This window comes from Strigops habroptila, chromosome 2 (assembly GCF_004027225.2).
Source record: "Strigops habroptila isolate Jane chromosome 2, bStrHab1.2.pri, whole genome shotgun sequence".
In the NCBI taxonomy this organism is placed as follows: domain Eukaryota; kingdom Metazoa; phylum Chordata; class Aves; order Psittaciformes; family Psittacidae; genus Strigops; species Strigops habroptila.
In genome coordinates, this window is record NC_044278.2 from 55054568 (window position 1) to 55070262 (window position 15695).

General features: G+C 39.2%; 1 protein-coding gene across 2 annotated transcripts in view; it reads left to right on the forward strand.

The window, feature by feature from the left end:
- Nucleotides 1-14941, forward strand: part of SLC9A7 (solute carrier family 9 member A7) — a 71008-nt gene extending 56067 nt beyond the window's left edge. Inside the window, exons 14-17 of one of the 2 annotated variants that reach the window (XM_030476801.1) lie at nucleotides 267-330; nucleotides 3001-3083; nucleotides 6401-6506; nucleotides 12420-14941. In XM_030476801.1, the coding sequence (XP_030332661.1) occupies nucleotides 267-330; nucleotides 3001-3083; nucleotides 6401-6506; nucleotides 12420-12668 (502 nt within the window). In that variant the 3' untranslated portion in view covers nucleotides 12669-14941. The remainder of the gene's footprint in view (nucleotides 1-266; nucleotides 331-3000; nucleotides 3084-6400; nucleotides 6507-12419) is intronic. The other variant, XM_030476802.1, reaches the window with a different exon arrangement.
- The last annotated feature ends 754 nt before the right edge of the window (nucleotides 14942-15695 follow it).

A 15695-nucleotide genomic window follows, 5' to 3' on the forward strand; every position in this document is an offset into this window, starting at 1 on the left:
CAACAAAGGTAAGCTGTTCAAGTTGATGCTGAGATGGAGTTAAAGCTGTTATCTACAGGTAGCTGGTGCTTGAGTGAAAATATCTTGTGTTTAGCTATGTAACTGCAAGGGAATAATGGACAGCTCCTCCTCAAACTGTTCTTATAACCTCTCTGAATGCAGCTTTGCTGGGTGCCTAAAGTGCTTTTAAACTGCATTCTGCCAGACTTACAGCGTTTGCAACCCTCAGTAACACCACTTGCTTTGTTTTCCTAATGTCTCTGTAGGGTTGGGGTTGACCCAGATCAGGATCCTCCACCTACTAATGACAGCTTTCAAGTCTTACAAGGAGTAAGTAACTACATAACTTCTCTATCAGACTGATCTTATTGTATATCTAAGACGATAAAGAACTGCAGAAGCTATATGCATGGATAGAATCTTTCTCTCCTAGCTGGCAAGACAGTAACGCATTTTACTTTATACTATTCAAGTAATGCCCATCAAAAAACATTCTGTAGTTTTGGGTGTAATGCTACAATGTTCGGATTTTTGTGTATACGTCTATATATAAGGCATCCAAAACTTTCCAAAATCTGCTAATACAGTCTATTTAACAATGTGCTTTCCTCTTCCCCAGCCACCTAAGATACTTGCTTTTAACATGCTACAGCATAAACAGTTCTTCCCAAGACTGACCCAGACGTAACCCTCTTGGCTTCTGTTCAATAACTCACACCAAACTTTAGCCCTTGGACTTTCTTAGAATCAAAGATTAAATTCACTAATCCAATCTCGGCTCCTGCATACTGTACCACAAGCCCGCTGGATCTTGCCTGTACTATCTACTGCCTGTATGAAGCAAAAGGAGCACTAGAAACTTGTCATTTATATTCAGCAATGTGAATCTTTAATGGAGCTTTCTATGCATAAGTAACAACCCAAGAGTTGACTCTTTTTTTTCCCTGCAATATGCTATTGGCAAACAAGACTATCAAAAGAACGTTGTTCATAGCAGAAATTTCAGTTTTCCTTATCTATAAACTGTGTGAATTCACAGGAAGAGGGAAAGGTTTGGGAAAAATCCTACCCCAAACAACACAACAACAACCCAACATTTCCTGAGGCTTCCTCTGTCCAGATGTTAGTTTACATGCTCCCAGAGTACTGCGTGACACTAATTGTTCAGTAGCACAACTGGTTGCTTATGCAGGAACCTGCTAGAGGAAGTTGAATGACAGCAAAGACAGATTACTTTGGATGCAGAGGATGCTTAGGGTGCAAGTGTGTGAACTGGACTATGTAAACCTCAGTCTGTATGATGCTGGTCACAGATACGTGGACGGAATATTCGTTGTGTTTGGGATCAGCTTTCTTATTAGTTGTTTCTCCTGCCTTGCCTTATTTTTTTGTTTGGTCACAGGTTGTACAGGTAAGAATTACTTGCTCAGGAAACATCTCTTTCATTGCAGAAACTGCATTAGGTATCTCTCTGTAGAATCCTCTGTCCAGCACACAAAATAGATTCTGAAATAGTGGGTTTCAGTACTGAGAAGGGTGAATTTGGTTTTATATCTATCTGAAAGCAACCAGAAGGCCAGGCTTCAAAACACCTTTTATGGTGAAGGCCACAGTTCCTGCACAAATTCAAGGTTAGGAAGTGGTATTGTGGTAAGATGGCTTTGGCCAGTTCAGACTGAGCTTGTCAGTACTTGAGGAATTGCTTTACAGGAAACAGAACATGGGTATTCTGTTCTCATTCAGTGCCTGGGTGGAAATATCTTGTTGCTTTTTTCCCATGTAAACATAAAGCACTTACCCATTTGTTTCCTTCTTTAGCTGTGCATTGCATTCCTAATGGAGTCCATTAGTCAGTTCCCTTTGGATTCCTCTTTCTTTCACCAAGCCAAGATTAGCAGCATGTAGCAGTTAAAGAAAATACATCAGTTGGGATGGGGAGGGAGTGAAAATGTACTAAGCTTTAACTCTTGGTGGATTGTGGATTTTTTGGAGATCAGGAGTACCCAGGGCAATCCTGTTTTGTTTTCAGTAGTTTGGCAGATGATTCATGCAAGGCATTCTCACTTCATCTGTTTTTAACTTCGGCCTTTGGTCAAAAAAAAAAAAAAGGAAAAACCAAAACAAAAAAACCCCACCAAAAAACAAAAAACAAAACAAAGAAATGAAAAAAAAACCCCAAAACAAAAAATTCCAAACAAAACAAACAAAAAAACCCCACCAAAGAGACACAAAAAACCTCCAAGCCCCCGAAAAACACAACATCCAAAAAGCAAAATAATAACAAAAGTAAAAACAAATGCAGCTGCAGACCAGCCGGTGAAATGACTTGCAGCACAGCAAGTAAAGGGATTATATTTAACACTGTTGGCACTTCTGAGGTTGATCTAGCACTTAAGAAATTTTTGTGTCCTTCATCAATTGCGATTTTATATGGATTCCCTGTTAAGCATGTTTCTTTTAAGTGTGATACGTTTCATCAGGTTTGTTAGAATTTCAGGTGTGGTAAATTCCCTTGTTCTTCCAAGGAAGTAATAGGCTTAAGGAAAGAACATCAAATAGGCCCAGAGTTAAGGAAGCCAAGCAAGCAATGAATAGGGATCAGTCTGGATTATTCCTGTTCGTTTATTTGGGGAGGGAGATGGGGATGAGACATCAGTGAGCCTTATTTGTCAGTCTTGGACTTATTCCTATATCCATTACTGCTTTAACCATGCAATAAGCTTTTAGACTCAAGGGAACTTGTTGGTAGAGGGCTCACTGAGGTAACTGGAGGGCAATGAAGAGTGCTGCCTTGTCTGCAGTCATTTCTGGTCTTTCTAGGAGAAGTAACTTTCCCAGTATAAGCATGTCTCTAAATAGCTTTCTTCTTCAGTCCAAGTACAGTATTGAAGTAATTTGGCCTTTTTGGACAATAATGTGAATGATTGGAATGTGTGATTTGATTTGCTTTGGGTTTTTTTCTACCTGAAATAATTGAATGTGTTTTTACCTTATTTTTAGGATGGCCCAGATTCTGAAAGAAGGAACAGGACAAAGCAGGAAAGTGCTTGGCTTTTCAGACTATGGTATAGCTTTGACCATAAGTATCCTTTTGAAAACACAGCTTAACTTCAAGGCATGAAATGCTCGCTTTTTCTTTTCCGCATACATGTATGTAGCCTTAAGCACTTGAGAGAGTCAAACTGGAGAAAGATCAAGTCTTTGACAGGTTCAAGGCACAGAACTGAAGCTTGAACTCACTGCCTCAGAAGTTGGACCTTTCCCTTCTCTAATGCATGGTATATTGGACTTGCTGGAGGACAGAAGCCAGTCAGTTCTAGGACCTGAAGTTCCATCCTAAGCAGTAACACAGCCAATCAAGTATTTCAGATCCTCTGATTCGTTCCATTAATCTGTTCTTATCTTTACTGATACTCATAGCACTAACTAGTTTTCCAGTTCACTGTACATGTCTAAGCCCTGATTCATTACTCGGAAGGACCATTTGCTTTTGTGATGGGGAAACCCATTGCTGATACAGGAAGTTCTGAAACTAAAAATCTGCATATGTTCCAGTTTATTCCCTTGAGTATGTCTGGAACTTCCTATAGGTGTTAAAGGAGAGTGTCCTTGTGTGTGTATATAGTATCGTAAACCTTTCTGAAGCTGCTATTGTACTGTTTAGATAGCCTTAAGTTTCTGAACAATTTTTGTGTAGCTGTCCTGTCTTTCATGCTTGTGTTTTGTTTTTGTTTTTTTTTTTTTTAATTTACTTAGCGTATTCTTACTCAGTATATCATACAGGTGCCCCTCCTTAACAGCTTACACTCAGTAGAAAACAGCAAAAGACAATCTTGTGGCCATGGCAGGTCACTTATACCCAGAAGTTCAAAGAAGTTTAAGTTATTGATTCTTAGTAATTTCTGGGGCAGTTAAATATGTGTAAATACCTGTGACCGAGCCTTAATCTTGTTGCAGCTTGCATCTGCAAGTGAGTCTTTTCACTGGGGTCTTGGCCGTTGGTTGATAAGAGATTGCTGGCCTGTTGGAGGACAGTAGTTTCCTTCATGCCTTGTGTATCAAGATTTCCCACGCAGGGAAACCCAGGTAGAGTCTTGAAAGCATTTGGATCCTAATAGCGCTTGCCTGTTCAGGATAAAATGTTTGTGACTGATGCTTTCAGATGTATTGGACCAAAGCCCAGAAGGGAGTGTATGTGCTAGCTTAAATATTCATAAATGTTAGGAATTCCAAGTTAACCCTTTGAGTTGAGTGGTGGTGTCAAAGTGTATTGAGGTCAATTTTTGCTGACCCTGTCAAACAAGAAGTTAAAAAGAAGACCTCTGTGGTAAAATCACGGAAGGATCTGGCTCTGTCTGACTGCTTCTTTTTTGTCTTTTTAAGAAGGAAGCAGAGCTATCCTCTTCCCCTGCCTTTACAAAGGGGATGCACCCAATGAATAAAAGGAGTAGTTGGCAATGTTGACTTCCCTCAGCTGACACTAGCACAAGCACAGTCCTCAGCAGCTGCAGCAAGGGGAGGGGGAAGTACTAGATGAAAATTACAGCTTAATTAGCTGTTTCATGGAAACTTAAAGGACACTTACAGTGCATTTGCTTTTCAGTGGTGACTAGCAATCTTTAGGCAAGGTTTCTGTGAAGTTTGTGCCAAGGAAACTGACATCCAGAGGCAGAACTCTTACTGTATCTTAGAAGTAAAAGCTTGCTCCTTCTCTTGCATTTGGATAAATGTCAGCTGGGTGGGCTTAAATTGCATGGAAGGGATGATGTTTAGAATTGCCACCTCTGCACCCACAGGTAAAATATTTTTTGCTGATGCATTCACTCGGTTTGTGGGTAGAAAAGCAGATTGTCTCAAAATTCACTCTTTGCAAGGCAACTTAACATGAAAAAGATGTAAGTAAGTTGCATGTGGCAGTGCACTCCAACACTGGCAATTGCCTGCAGAGCTCTGTCCGGATGGATAACTGGAAACTGCATTCCACAGGAATGCAGAGTTCATTTATTGTCATGGGCTGTTCCCAGCATTCACCCACAATTGTTAAACAGGAAGAAAACTGCAACTTTGATGAAGTACCAGATGTCTTTTACTGGGTTTGTTTTATTATGACCAAGTTGCTGCATGCCTGTCTGCCACAAGGCAATGGAGGCTGATAGGTTAGTGTAAGGGCAAAGAACTTCTTTCTTTCCAGGACTGGGTGTAGCCATAGTGTTACTGGAGGAAGGAAGGAAGAAACATAACTCTGCAGCAGCATAATCATGCTGTTATATGCTCAAGTAAACATGCTATGCTAGGATCTGCTAAAAGGGAGGGATACATCTCTGTAAAAACAGCCCATTTTTAAACCCACTCTTTCTCCTAAGCACTTTCATTTGTGAGATGATCAGGGAAACTGTTATATTCACAAGTGGACTTGATTCTTAGAATTCTAAGCACAGAGAGAAAGTTGTTACCTCCAATATATTTACATATAAAATAATCAGAACAACTTAACAAAAAAACCCCCACACCAACCCAAATCCCTGTGGTCCTGATTTCAAACAACATTTGGAAGTCTTAGCACTCTCCTCCTGAGCTCTGTTCTTGTGCCAGTCCAGATCAGCATGCTGCTCTGTAGCAGGGACACCTTTTTTGACTCCTGAGCATTTCCTCAGGCAGATTGTCCATCTGGAGTACTAGTATGAACATATAAGGATTTACCTGGAGGCAGACATGTGAAAAGAGGCGTAAAGACACCTTCCTTTCCCACCCTGGTGCCCCCTCAATGTAATCTAGGCAGCACTGCTTTTCTTCTATGTTGTGTTACGTGGTTCTTTCCAGTTTTCCCTTTTTAAGGCTCTGCGTGGTATGTATATGTGCATTGCTGAGACATCTTTGAGCCTTACCAGAGTAAGATCTCTGGTTGCATCTGTGGTTTGGTGACAAATTGCTTTGAAAACATTGGATGGACAGTATTTCTTTATTTCCCGGTGTTGAGCCACATATGTGTGTCACGTTGTTACCTCTAGCTTACCACCTCAGCACCATGCTCCCTTCTTCACAGCAGAAACACCTTTGGACCTAAAGCACTTGTACCTTTGCTTGCTCCTTTTGGCTCCAGAGAGCCCAAAAGCTGGAAACGTTGCAACTGCTTGAAGCTTTTAAGAAGAGAGTTAGCTAGTTTTCCCTGCGGAGAGTGTAAGAGTAAAGAAACTGCCCTTGAAAAGATCAAGGGAAAATGTTTTGGGGGAGAGATGTTTTTCTTTTATTTGTCTACAAAAGCAGATTTTTTCAATGGATGTTTTATATGCAATTATTGAACTGCACATAGATCAAAGGCGGAACTACATTTATGAACAATTGTCTTTTTATTTTCAATGACGGTTTTTGAGCACTGGTGTGTTTTCCTTAACTACCTCAGTTATTTAAAGCCAATTCTCACTCACAGTGGCCCTCCATTAACCACAACTCTACCCAGCTGGTGTGGTCTGGTCGCCCGCTGTCTGACGAGTCCCCAGGTTTATGATGTAAGTAGAACAACTCAATACTTCCGGTGGTTGGTTTTTTTGTTTCTTTCTTTTTTTTAAACTTATTTAATTTCAGCAAAGCTTTTTTTTTATTTTATTTTATTATATTTTATTTTATTTTTTTAGGCAAAAGGGTGGTGAGAGATACACACTACAAGAAAGTGCTGGTTTGTCCTAGGCAGAAAAGGTTTAAGATGCTCTCCCTTGAGGCAGCAGCTTCCATTAGTAGAAATAAGATATGATATTATTGTTCAAATACTACAGTAAAAAAAATGATATTTAAGTATATCAATAAATCACAGGCCTAGTCAATAAACCAGTTCAGCGAATCACTTCAAAACATTCAGTCCCTTCTCAACACTTTTGGACAAGATTCTTTTCCTGTTACTGCTAAGGTTGCATTGAGGTCTCCTTCGGAGAAGACAGGCACGTTTACCCATGCCGGAAAAAAATCTGGTAGATCTTCCTTTCATTGTTTCCACTGTGAAATTTGAGATTGTGTTTCAGAAACCGTTCATCAGTTACTTATCTCAGTGTAGCAGGTCACTATACTGTCTTTACAGCCATGTCTTGCAATAATTAATGCTTCATTCTCATATTACTCTTGCAGGATCCTGATACATGCCATTCCTATCTGTACAGGATAGGAATGTAGATTCTGAAATCTACAGCTCTATATAAGCTGCCTATAAATAAAACCATTGCACTATGTGGGATCACTGAAATTTACAGGTTCTTTGGAATGGTAACATCTCTACCATGTTCAAGTAGTCTTGGACCAGATTTCTATTAATCTTTTCCTAGAGAGTTAGGAATTCCAATTCCAACTTTGAAATACTTCCCCTGCATTTCTTTCTGGTGTAATTAGCATCTTGCTTTCACCTGATAGTAAAATTTCAAAGGAATTTGAACTACCAGCTGCCTATTTGGAGCTATTGGTAATGCAAGAAATTGGCCTTGTTCCCATCTTTGCAATGCCACTAGAGATCTTACAACAGATCTAGGTTGGAAGGCATCCATCAGACCAATTAGCCTACTTGTGTGCTGCCCATGTGTCTATCTATGATCTTATAAGATTAGTTATCTAGTAACTGAGGATCTAACCAGAATGAACATGCAAGCTTTGACTTTCATTTTCTTTAACAGTTGGGCTTTTTTTTTGCCTTCTTTACTCCGGATTCTTAGCTACTACTGTATGTGGAAACTTATTCTTTAATTGGATTTGTTCTGACACACACAAATGCATACACAGTTGGGATGTTAACTTCATCATTTAAAATGCTTGTAAGGCCGCATACTTTGTTAAGGTGTATGACGTAGAACTTTTCATTGTCTTCTTGTTCCTATTTCATTGCACTGCTGCATTAGTCTTAGGAAAGAATATAATTTTGAGATTTTTATTTCTAGTTTCTTTTCAAGATTTACAAACTCTGTAGTTGCTTTATTGCTTTTAGTTACTCTGCATAGCAGGGTTTGCTACAGCATTTGGCTATACCATTTTATTACCGGCTAAAAAGCTGTGGAATCTTTCTGCCTTCCTACTAAGTGCAGGTAAAGCAACCGAGAGTGCCATATGTTAGGGGGGACAAAAACTGCTTGGAATAGTTGTGCTTTGTGAGGCGTTTCCAGGAAAACTGAATGGTACATATGAGAGAATTAGAAACTGAAGACTTTGAATTAAACATGCAAAAAAGTCTGTAAATACTCAAGAGAATGTAAAATACCTGGAAAATGTGTTTCAAAAAGAAGTAGTAAATTCTAGACCTCACTCAGATGCATGTCTGAGCAGTTATGACATCTACATAAAGAAGAATGAGAAGAAAGCATGCACATATGTGGCGACACTGACTGTGTATTTGTGTATTGTTTTCAACTTTTGTTCCCTCCCTGGCTTTATTACACCCTTATTTAGAATTCATTTTCACTTCTGCGACTGGGAGTACCTCTTTTTAATTAGATGCCAAAGGGTGAGTTCTAAAGTCTGAAAGTCAAATAATGTTATTACATAGTCCACCTACAATCTATTCCTAAGTATGAGAGCGTGTCCTCTAAGCCTGAACTTGCATGCTGTACATGTAAGTTTGAGTCATCATGCAGGGGTGAGGTACAGTGGACTTTTTCCAAAGCTCCAGTTACTATTCCTTGCTGACGTTCTCCTACTGCTTTAAGACTGTGTCACTAGGCTCACTGTCAAATGTTTCCCACCCAAACAGAATCCAAGTTGGAATTTAAAAGCATGAAGAGCTGCTGTTGTTAGTGTTTAAAATTATAATTTTAAAAAATTCACTCCTATATTTCTTTCCTGGTGCTATCTTCAGTGTATGTCCCTGACCATGGCAGGGAGAGTGGAACTAGGTGATCTTTAAGGTCCTTTCCAAACCATACCACTCTGTGGTTCTATGTCCATTTGGAAGGGCTTTCCATTTCATTCCAAAATGATGTAGGTCACTTTTTTCTGCCCTATTGACATGCCTTTTAAAACTTCTAGTAATTCTGTTTCATCAACTATTCATCCAATTTGAAAGAAGCATCTGTGTTTTCACCTGCTCTTCCTCATGATTAAGAAACCCTGGGAATTATCTTGTTTGTTCAGGAGTGTGGGGTTTTTCTCCTATGCACTTTCACACCCATTTTTTTTAAAGTTTATTTCTTGCACCATATACAGTGTGACAACTTGGCATGAAAGTAGAGGGAATTGAATTATTTTTCTAAACATGCAAACCCAGTAAAGGAACTTCATTTGTATTCTCTGTATGTCTTGGAGGAGGTAATTCTCAAAACTGGTAAGAAAACTCTTCACCTGTGCCTCCCCCCTTCCCTTTCTTAGTAGCTCAAGCTTCACAGCGAAAAGTTGGTTAGTTTCCTTGAAGAATTTGAAGTCAGCTGAGAAATCAAGAAACTCTAAGCAGAGCATCAGATTGAAGTTGTAACATACTTTGCATGCCTGCTACATGACACTTTTGTTTTGGAAGCAGAAGATAAGGAATTTCTGATGCAAGTTTTGTCATCCACATTGCCTGTGTTGTATTCAGCACCAGCAGTGTACGTGATGATTACCAGCACTTTGTATGTGTGGTGTACTTGGCAATGCAAAAAGAAGCACATGCATTAGGAGGCAATAAAGACTGGCTTTGTAAGCAGTAACTCCAAGCTTTAGCTGTTCAAATGTCTCCAGCATGCTTTCTAAAGAGCATGAGCAGATTTTACCACAAATGGGACAGTTCTCTGAGGGCCCTCAGGGTTATGGTCAGCACATCAAAGCAAATTCAGTCTTTTGTAGGGTTTTGGATTTAGCTACTCAGCCATTCTAGCTTGTTAGTTTTAAGTAGTGAAATTCAGACCTATGTTTTTTGAGTGAATTGAAGCTATTCCTACAGAACTGTAGGGACGGCAGAGGCCGGTTTAGGGTTATTCTTGGAAGAATTTCAAGTCTCTAGGGATCTACTTGGATACATTTCCTGCCTTTCTTGAATTGTTCATGCTGCATGAAGCACAGTAGGTTTATTCACCCATCCTCTTTGCTTGCAAACATAGCAAATCTGTATGCTACATGGTGTTCATGGATGTTCTCTGGGGAAATACACAAAATAAACTGCCTGCTACTTGCAGTGCTTTTCAGAAATGAAATAAATAAGTGGAATTTGACTTGTAGAAGGCAATGTTTGTTCAGTACACTGAGAGAAAGCTCAGTGTTTTCTCTGGAACTGATCATGTTTACATACATGTAAGCATAGCCTGGGACAAACCAGCAAAGACTGAGTTAGGACTTGCCCTATAGTATAAAGCCCGTGGCCCTCTCAGTACTTGGCTTCCAAGAGCTTTTCAGTCTTTTGGAGAAACTCAAGTTATAGTGTGTGTTCTTACCAGTTTCTTGTCTGACAGGTGGCCATAAGGATTCACTGTTAAATAGCATTGAGGAGATAGAAGATGCTTTGGCACCTTGCTGCAGCCACTTCACATGTGGCCTTGGTATCACAATACCTCCTGGTGTGCTGTTAGCCCTGCCTTCTCCTCGTTGGTGCTTCTCCAAGGGCAAACACCATGAAAGGCAACTTGTGATAGAGCTGCTTTTCTTTGAGTTCTTAAAACATAACCAGTCAGCTGTCACAAACTGCTTTCTTGCTAATTTTTCTGCTTTTCATCTTTGTTTGAATGTCTCTTCTTCAAAAACAGAATGCATAGGGACATCAGATTTTCTTAAACAGCTGATTTTGTGTATCTTTTCTAATCATCTTGGTCTCGTCCCTCAGACTTTTACTTTTTTTCAGTGAAAACCTTGTAAAGGCTGTTTCTGCCAACTAGAGCTGAACTCTTTAATTTCTGCCTTTCTTTCTTAAGATTGTGGCAGTGGTTCAATGGTTTTTTTGCAATCAAAGCAAGCAAGTGTCCAGAACTCTTTGCTCTTTGAGAACTGTATTCTCTATCACAGTAACCCTGTCTCTAATAAGTGATGATAAATTTGGATGCCTCAAAGGTTCTGAGGAATTAGCATTCATTTTAAGTAGGGCTTGTCTTGTATCTGACACTGAACTGCACCATTTCTGTCATTGGTTTTGGTAAACTCTTGACACCTCTTCCAGTCCTCATTAGTTAAATAGTCTGCATCATCTAGAGGATTCTGCTGCCTTATTTTGGCTAATTATCATTCTGAAATAATGACAGGAAGCTTTCCCAGGTAGCTTTATTTAACCAGGCACTGTATTTTTCATTGCGGACAGGCTAATCAGCATTTTCAATCTCAAGTGCCTCCTGTTCTGCAGTGCAGGTAGGGCTTTCTGGTCAGGCTGATCACAAGCATCCTACCTTGTGTAGCCTCTGCCCTCCTTCCTCTGCTGAAGTGGAAGAAGACGATATATTTTGAGAACATAGCCTGCTCGGGTGTCCAGCCTACCAAGGAGAACAGCAATACACACACTTAGTTTCATTCTTGCTAAGCAATATGGAGCTATTCACATGGGGAAATAATTGCTTTCAGATACAAGAAAGCAAGTTTATAGCTGATAGAATTTCCTTCAAATATGAGGAAGCCCCATTTTGTGACTAATTCAGCTGTTTTGCCTTTTAACAAGACCATGTTAAACAGAAGTGAAACATGGTACAGGTGCTTGCTGTTGTGGAGAAATTAATACTCCAGCAATTTCTAGTCTCTGATTATGTATTTCATCTTGTCTTTGCCAAAATAAATTCACAGGGTTCCATGAGCCACTTTCTTAAATGATTTTAAAAATGAAACATGAGAACTAGTTGCAAAACTATGAAGCAATCACTTTCTTGTATCAGTCTTTCTACTTGTATGGCTCAGGAGCATTTCTAAGAGCTAGGTCAAATAATTCTCCATTTAGTACTAGGTAAGATGAAGCAGATAGTTTTAAAAGAGTCGATCTATAACAAAAACTTGTTCAGGAAAACTTGAATATAAGGAATTTGGGCTTAATGAGTTCTTACCAGCTTACATAAGTCTTATGTTAAATAGACAAATTCACTAGTAACAGATGCAACTCTGACTTTGTATCTGGAGTGACTTAATTGTGCTTCGTCTCCAGTCTTTTTGCTGTACTGCCTTCTAAATTGTCACACAAAAACCAGTGAGCAAAAAACTGCTCACCTCTCCTGTACTTCTGGTAAACTTCCAGTGCTATTAAATCCTCAGTTACCTGTTTTAAAACCTAGTTCTTGGATTCAGCTCCCCCTCATCTCTCCACAACAGCAGTAGTTATATAGGGAGCAGTAAGCTGATTTGCAAACACTAGGATCAAAGTTATTTTTAACATTTCTTAAAGTGGATCTTTACGGCTTTCTGCTTCTGTGTTAACACATATTAATTGAACGTGTCTTCTGTTCAGTTACCTTCTTGACAAAGACTAGATGTGTGCTGTACAAAGACTTTTTCTTTATTTTTATTTCCCCCCCCAGAATCAAGAACAGCTTAGAGAAGAGGATTCTGATTTTATTCTGAATGATGGTGACCTTACTGTGACATATGGTGATACAACAATAACTGCAAATGGTTCTTCTGGCCCCCATACAGCTACCACTAGCCTTGATGGCAGGAGAACAAAAAGCAGTTCAGAGGAAGCACTGGAACATGATGTGGGAGCAGCAGATCACGAAGTTACAAGCAGGGGTACCCGGCTAGTATTTCCTCTGGAAGACAATGCATGATTACTGACTCAGTAAAAATAACTCTTGCTCTGTGGATGGATCAAGGAAGACTGCAGGCCACTGTGTCACTTGAGGTGGGGATGTTTATTTAAACAAGTCAACATGCATAAGTGGTTTTACTAGGGTCTGAAGATGTCACCTATTTTTTACTCAAGATGCTGACAGTGGGGTTTTCTAAATGTCTGAAAAAGGACGAATGAGAAAACTGGTCATTCTCCTATTTTCAACCACATGTTGAATCCATGTATAACTAGCATGCTGCAATTGTCTTGTTCAGCTGCAGCAGCTCTCTCTGAAGAGAGGTACATGAAAACATTGTCACAGAACTGAGCTTGTCTTGGCTTAGCTTGAGAATGTGGAAGAAGAAATATAAACCTGATAATTGAGGTGGAAAAAGATTTGTGTGTATCTGAGTGTGGAGAGATCCACTGTCAACTTCTCTCACTGAGGAAACTATCAAGTAAGACGGGACAGTATATATTAGGACTACAGGTGCATGAATGCAAGACTGCGTGGGGAATCTGTTACTGCAAGGTGTACTTAATGCATTTCAGGGAAAAGAAGATTTCTTCACTGGATAGGTGTTTAAATAGAAAGGCAATGAGAGCTACTTGTCCCTTTAGCTTTAGGCAACTTGACTACTACTATTAGCCGAACTTCTAGTGCCTCAAAAGAAAAGCATCCACTTTCCTGTGGTCTAAGATGTACCTGAACCAACACAAGCCTGGAGCCAGGCTCTCTTGGGTAGAAGTAAAGAGATAAAACCTTCTCTCCCTTAAGGTTCTTAGAATCAGGTGGAAATAGTTGGAAATGTATCTTGGGCTGGGGAAAACAGCAGATGAGTAGGATGGGGGGGAAGAGAGATTGAGAGAGAGACAGTATTGAACTTGCATAGAACCATGAGGTTTCATATTGCTCAGAAGAATCCATGGACTCTGCTTACAGTTTTTGCGTGTGATAAACAGCAAACATCTAATTAAATGGACAAGCAAATACCACTGGCTTTACCATTTGTGACTATCCTAAAAGAAAGGTGTTTACTCCTGTTCTCTTTCGCAGAGTAGATGTGAAACTTCCATGGGGCATTGCACAACAACATATAAGCTACGAAAGCAATGAACTGTAGTATCTTAAATGTGAAAAGGGAAATATCTTTGCCTAGTATTTAGCCCACTTACACGTAGGCTAGCTTTAACTTATTGCTAAATGCTTTTTAATTTCCAAATGAGGAGATATCGTTGTCTTTGCCAGTAGCTGAAAATTTATGCTTTGAAGAGCAGTTCAGCTGTTTAAAGCATGCAAAAATGTGATTTCATTCTCGTGTCTCAAAAGGTTTATTTTTTTAAAGAGTTCTGTGGCCCACTAACGTGATGTAATATCAGTTTGTCTAAAAAGTGTGTTTTTTCTTGCTGCCATTTCAGTTGTTCCTCTCAAAATTGTGTGTGAGTAAATACCCACTGTTTTTCCTTAACTATTAAACTTAACGGGCTAACTTCGGTATGAGAACTTACTGCTGCAGAGAAACTTTGCAGTCATATTGTCTAGTCTGCTTTCTTTCAGCTGTGTTCTCTAATGAGTGATCTACCTCCTTGTCTGTCCCTCCAAGGTAAATTTGTAAAGGGCATTGATCTGTAATGACTGTCTGATATTATTAAGAGAGACAAGAAAACCAGAAGTCTTTGTGGGAAAACTGGAAGACCAATACAGTCAGCTCTGTTCTTAAATGGTGAAGAGTAACAAACCCTGATTGAAGACCTCCAAGCAGAACAACTCCATTTCAGTTCTCCTCTGCTTTCAAGGAAGACAAAGCAGATAGCAATGATCCATGCTATTTATACTGTTTACATGGCTTGTTTTCTCCTTTTTGTTTAAGTGCTCTGGCAGTAGAAAAAGTAGTTTCCTCCTAAATTGCAGAAACAATTACATTCATTTTGGACAACACTTTGGGACCTATGCTGTCAGTGCTGAGTGAGGCTTGAGACTTCTACAACAATTTGCATTATTAACTGAATCATATGAACCAAATTTTGGGTTGAGATAGTGAAACATACTCAAAATAAATGGATTTAATACAGTGAGGCAAATCTTTACAAGCTTTGAAACTGAAGCTTCTGAAATCACTTCAGCTGGAAAAAGAGAATCTTATGTAGAGAGAGATCTGTTCTTTGGAGGAAAGATCAGGTACAGCTGCTGGAAGGAGAAGTTCTGTTTCTTAGTTTGCTCAGGAAGACAGAATCTCTTGAAAGCATCAATAAACCATCCCATTGCAGATGCTTCTCTGTCTGTGTTTTTAATTCTCATAGTAAAAATATATGATTCAATGGAGTTCACCAGTAAGCCCAAAATGTGGTTGTGAAAGAGCACCCAAAATAGACTGATCATTCGCTGAGAGGTGAGGAACATAATAGTCTAACTTAACATTCAAATATTACTTAAAATGCTTATCCACCACGGTGAGGAAAGGCCCATACAGACAAGCTTCATTTTTATTCATATGTTACAAGAATTAATTTTGTTCCTTGACTACTTTTTTTTTACCTATTTTTCATCTTAAGTCTCCTTCCAAAATTGCATTTCACTGCTGACAAAAGGTAAGCTAAAACATGTAGCCTCTTCTTACACCAATCCTTGTACCAAATTCACACGGGACTCCTTCGCTGAAAAAGTGAGGGGAAAAAAAAACCCAACAAAAAAAGCCCTCCTTTTTCTGAAATACTGCATATTTCACCAGCTCTCTAACAGAACATATTTTTCTTGCTTATATCCTTTTGAAAGAATAGTTCAATACTTTGAATTCCTTTTCAGTAAGATCCTGAGCTTGCAAGAATTTGACCGAACCATATCAACAAACATATATTTTCTTATAAACTTGGTGTGAGGTTTTAAATAGAAAACACAGCTTAAGATTGTACTGAACAGCAATCAATGCATAGCAGCATCTTCTTCAAATTGAAACAGAAAATCTGTAAGATGATGGTTTTCACTGAAAAAAGTAGTGCTATACCAGCATAGGATGTTGCAGCTTAC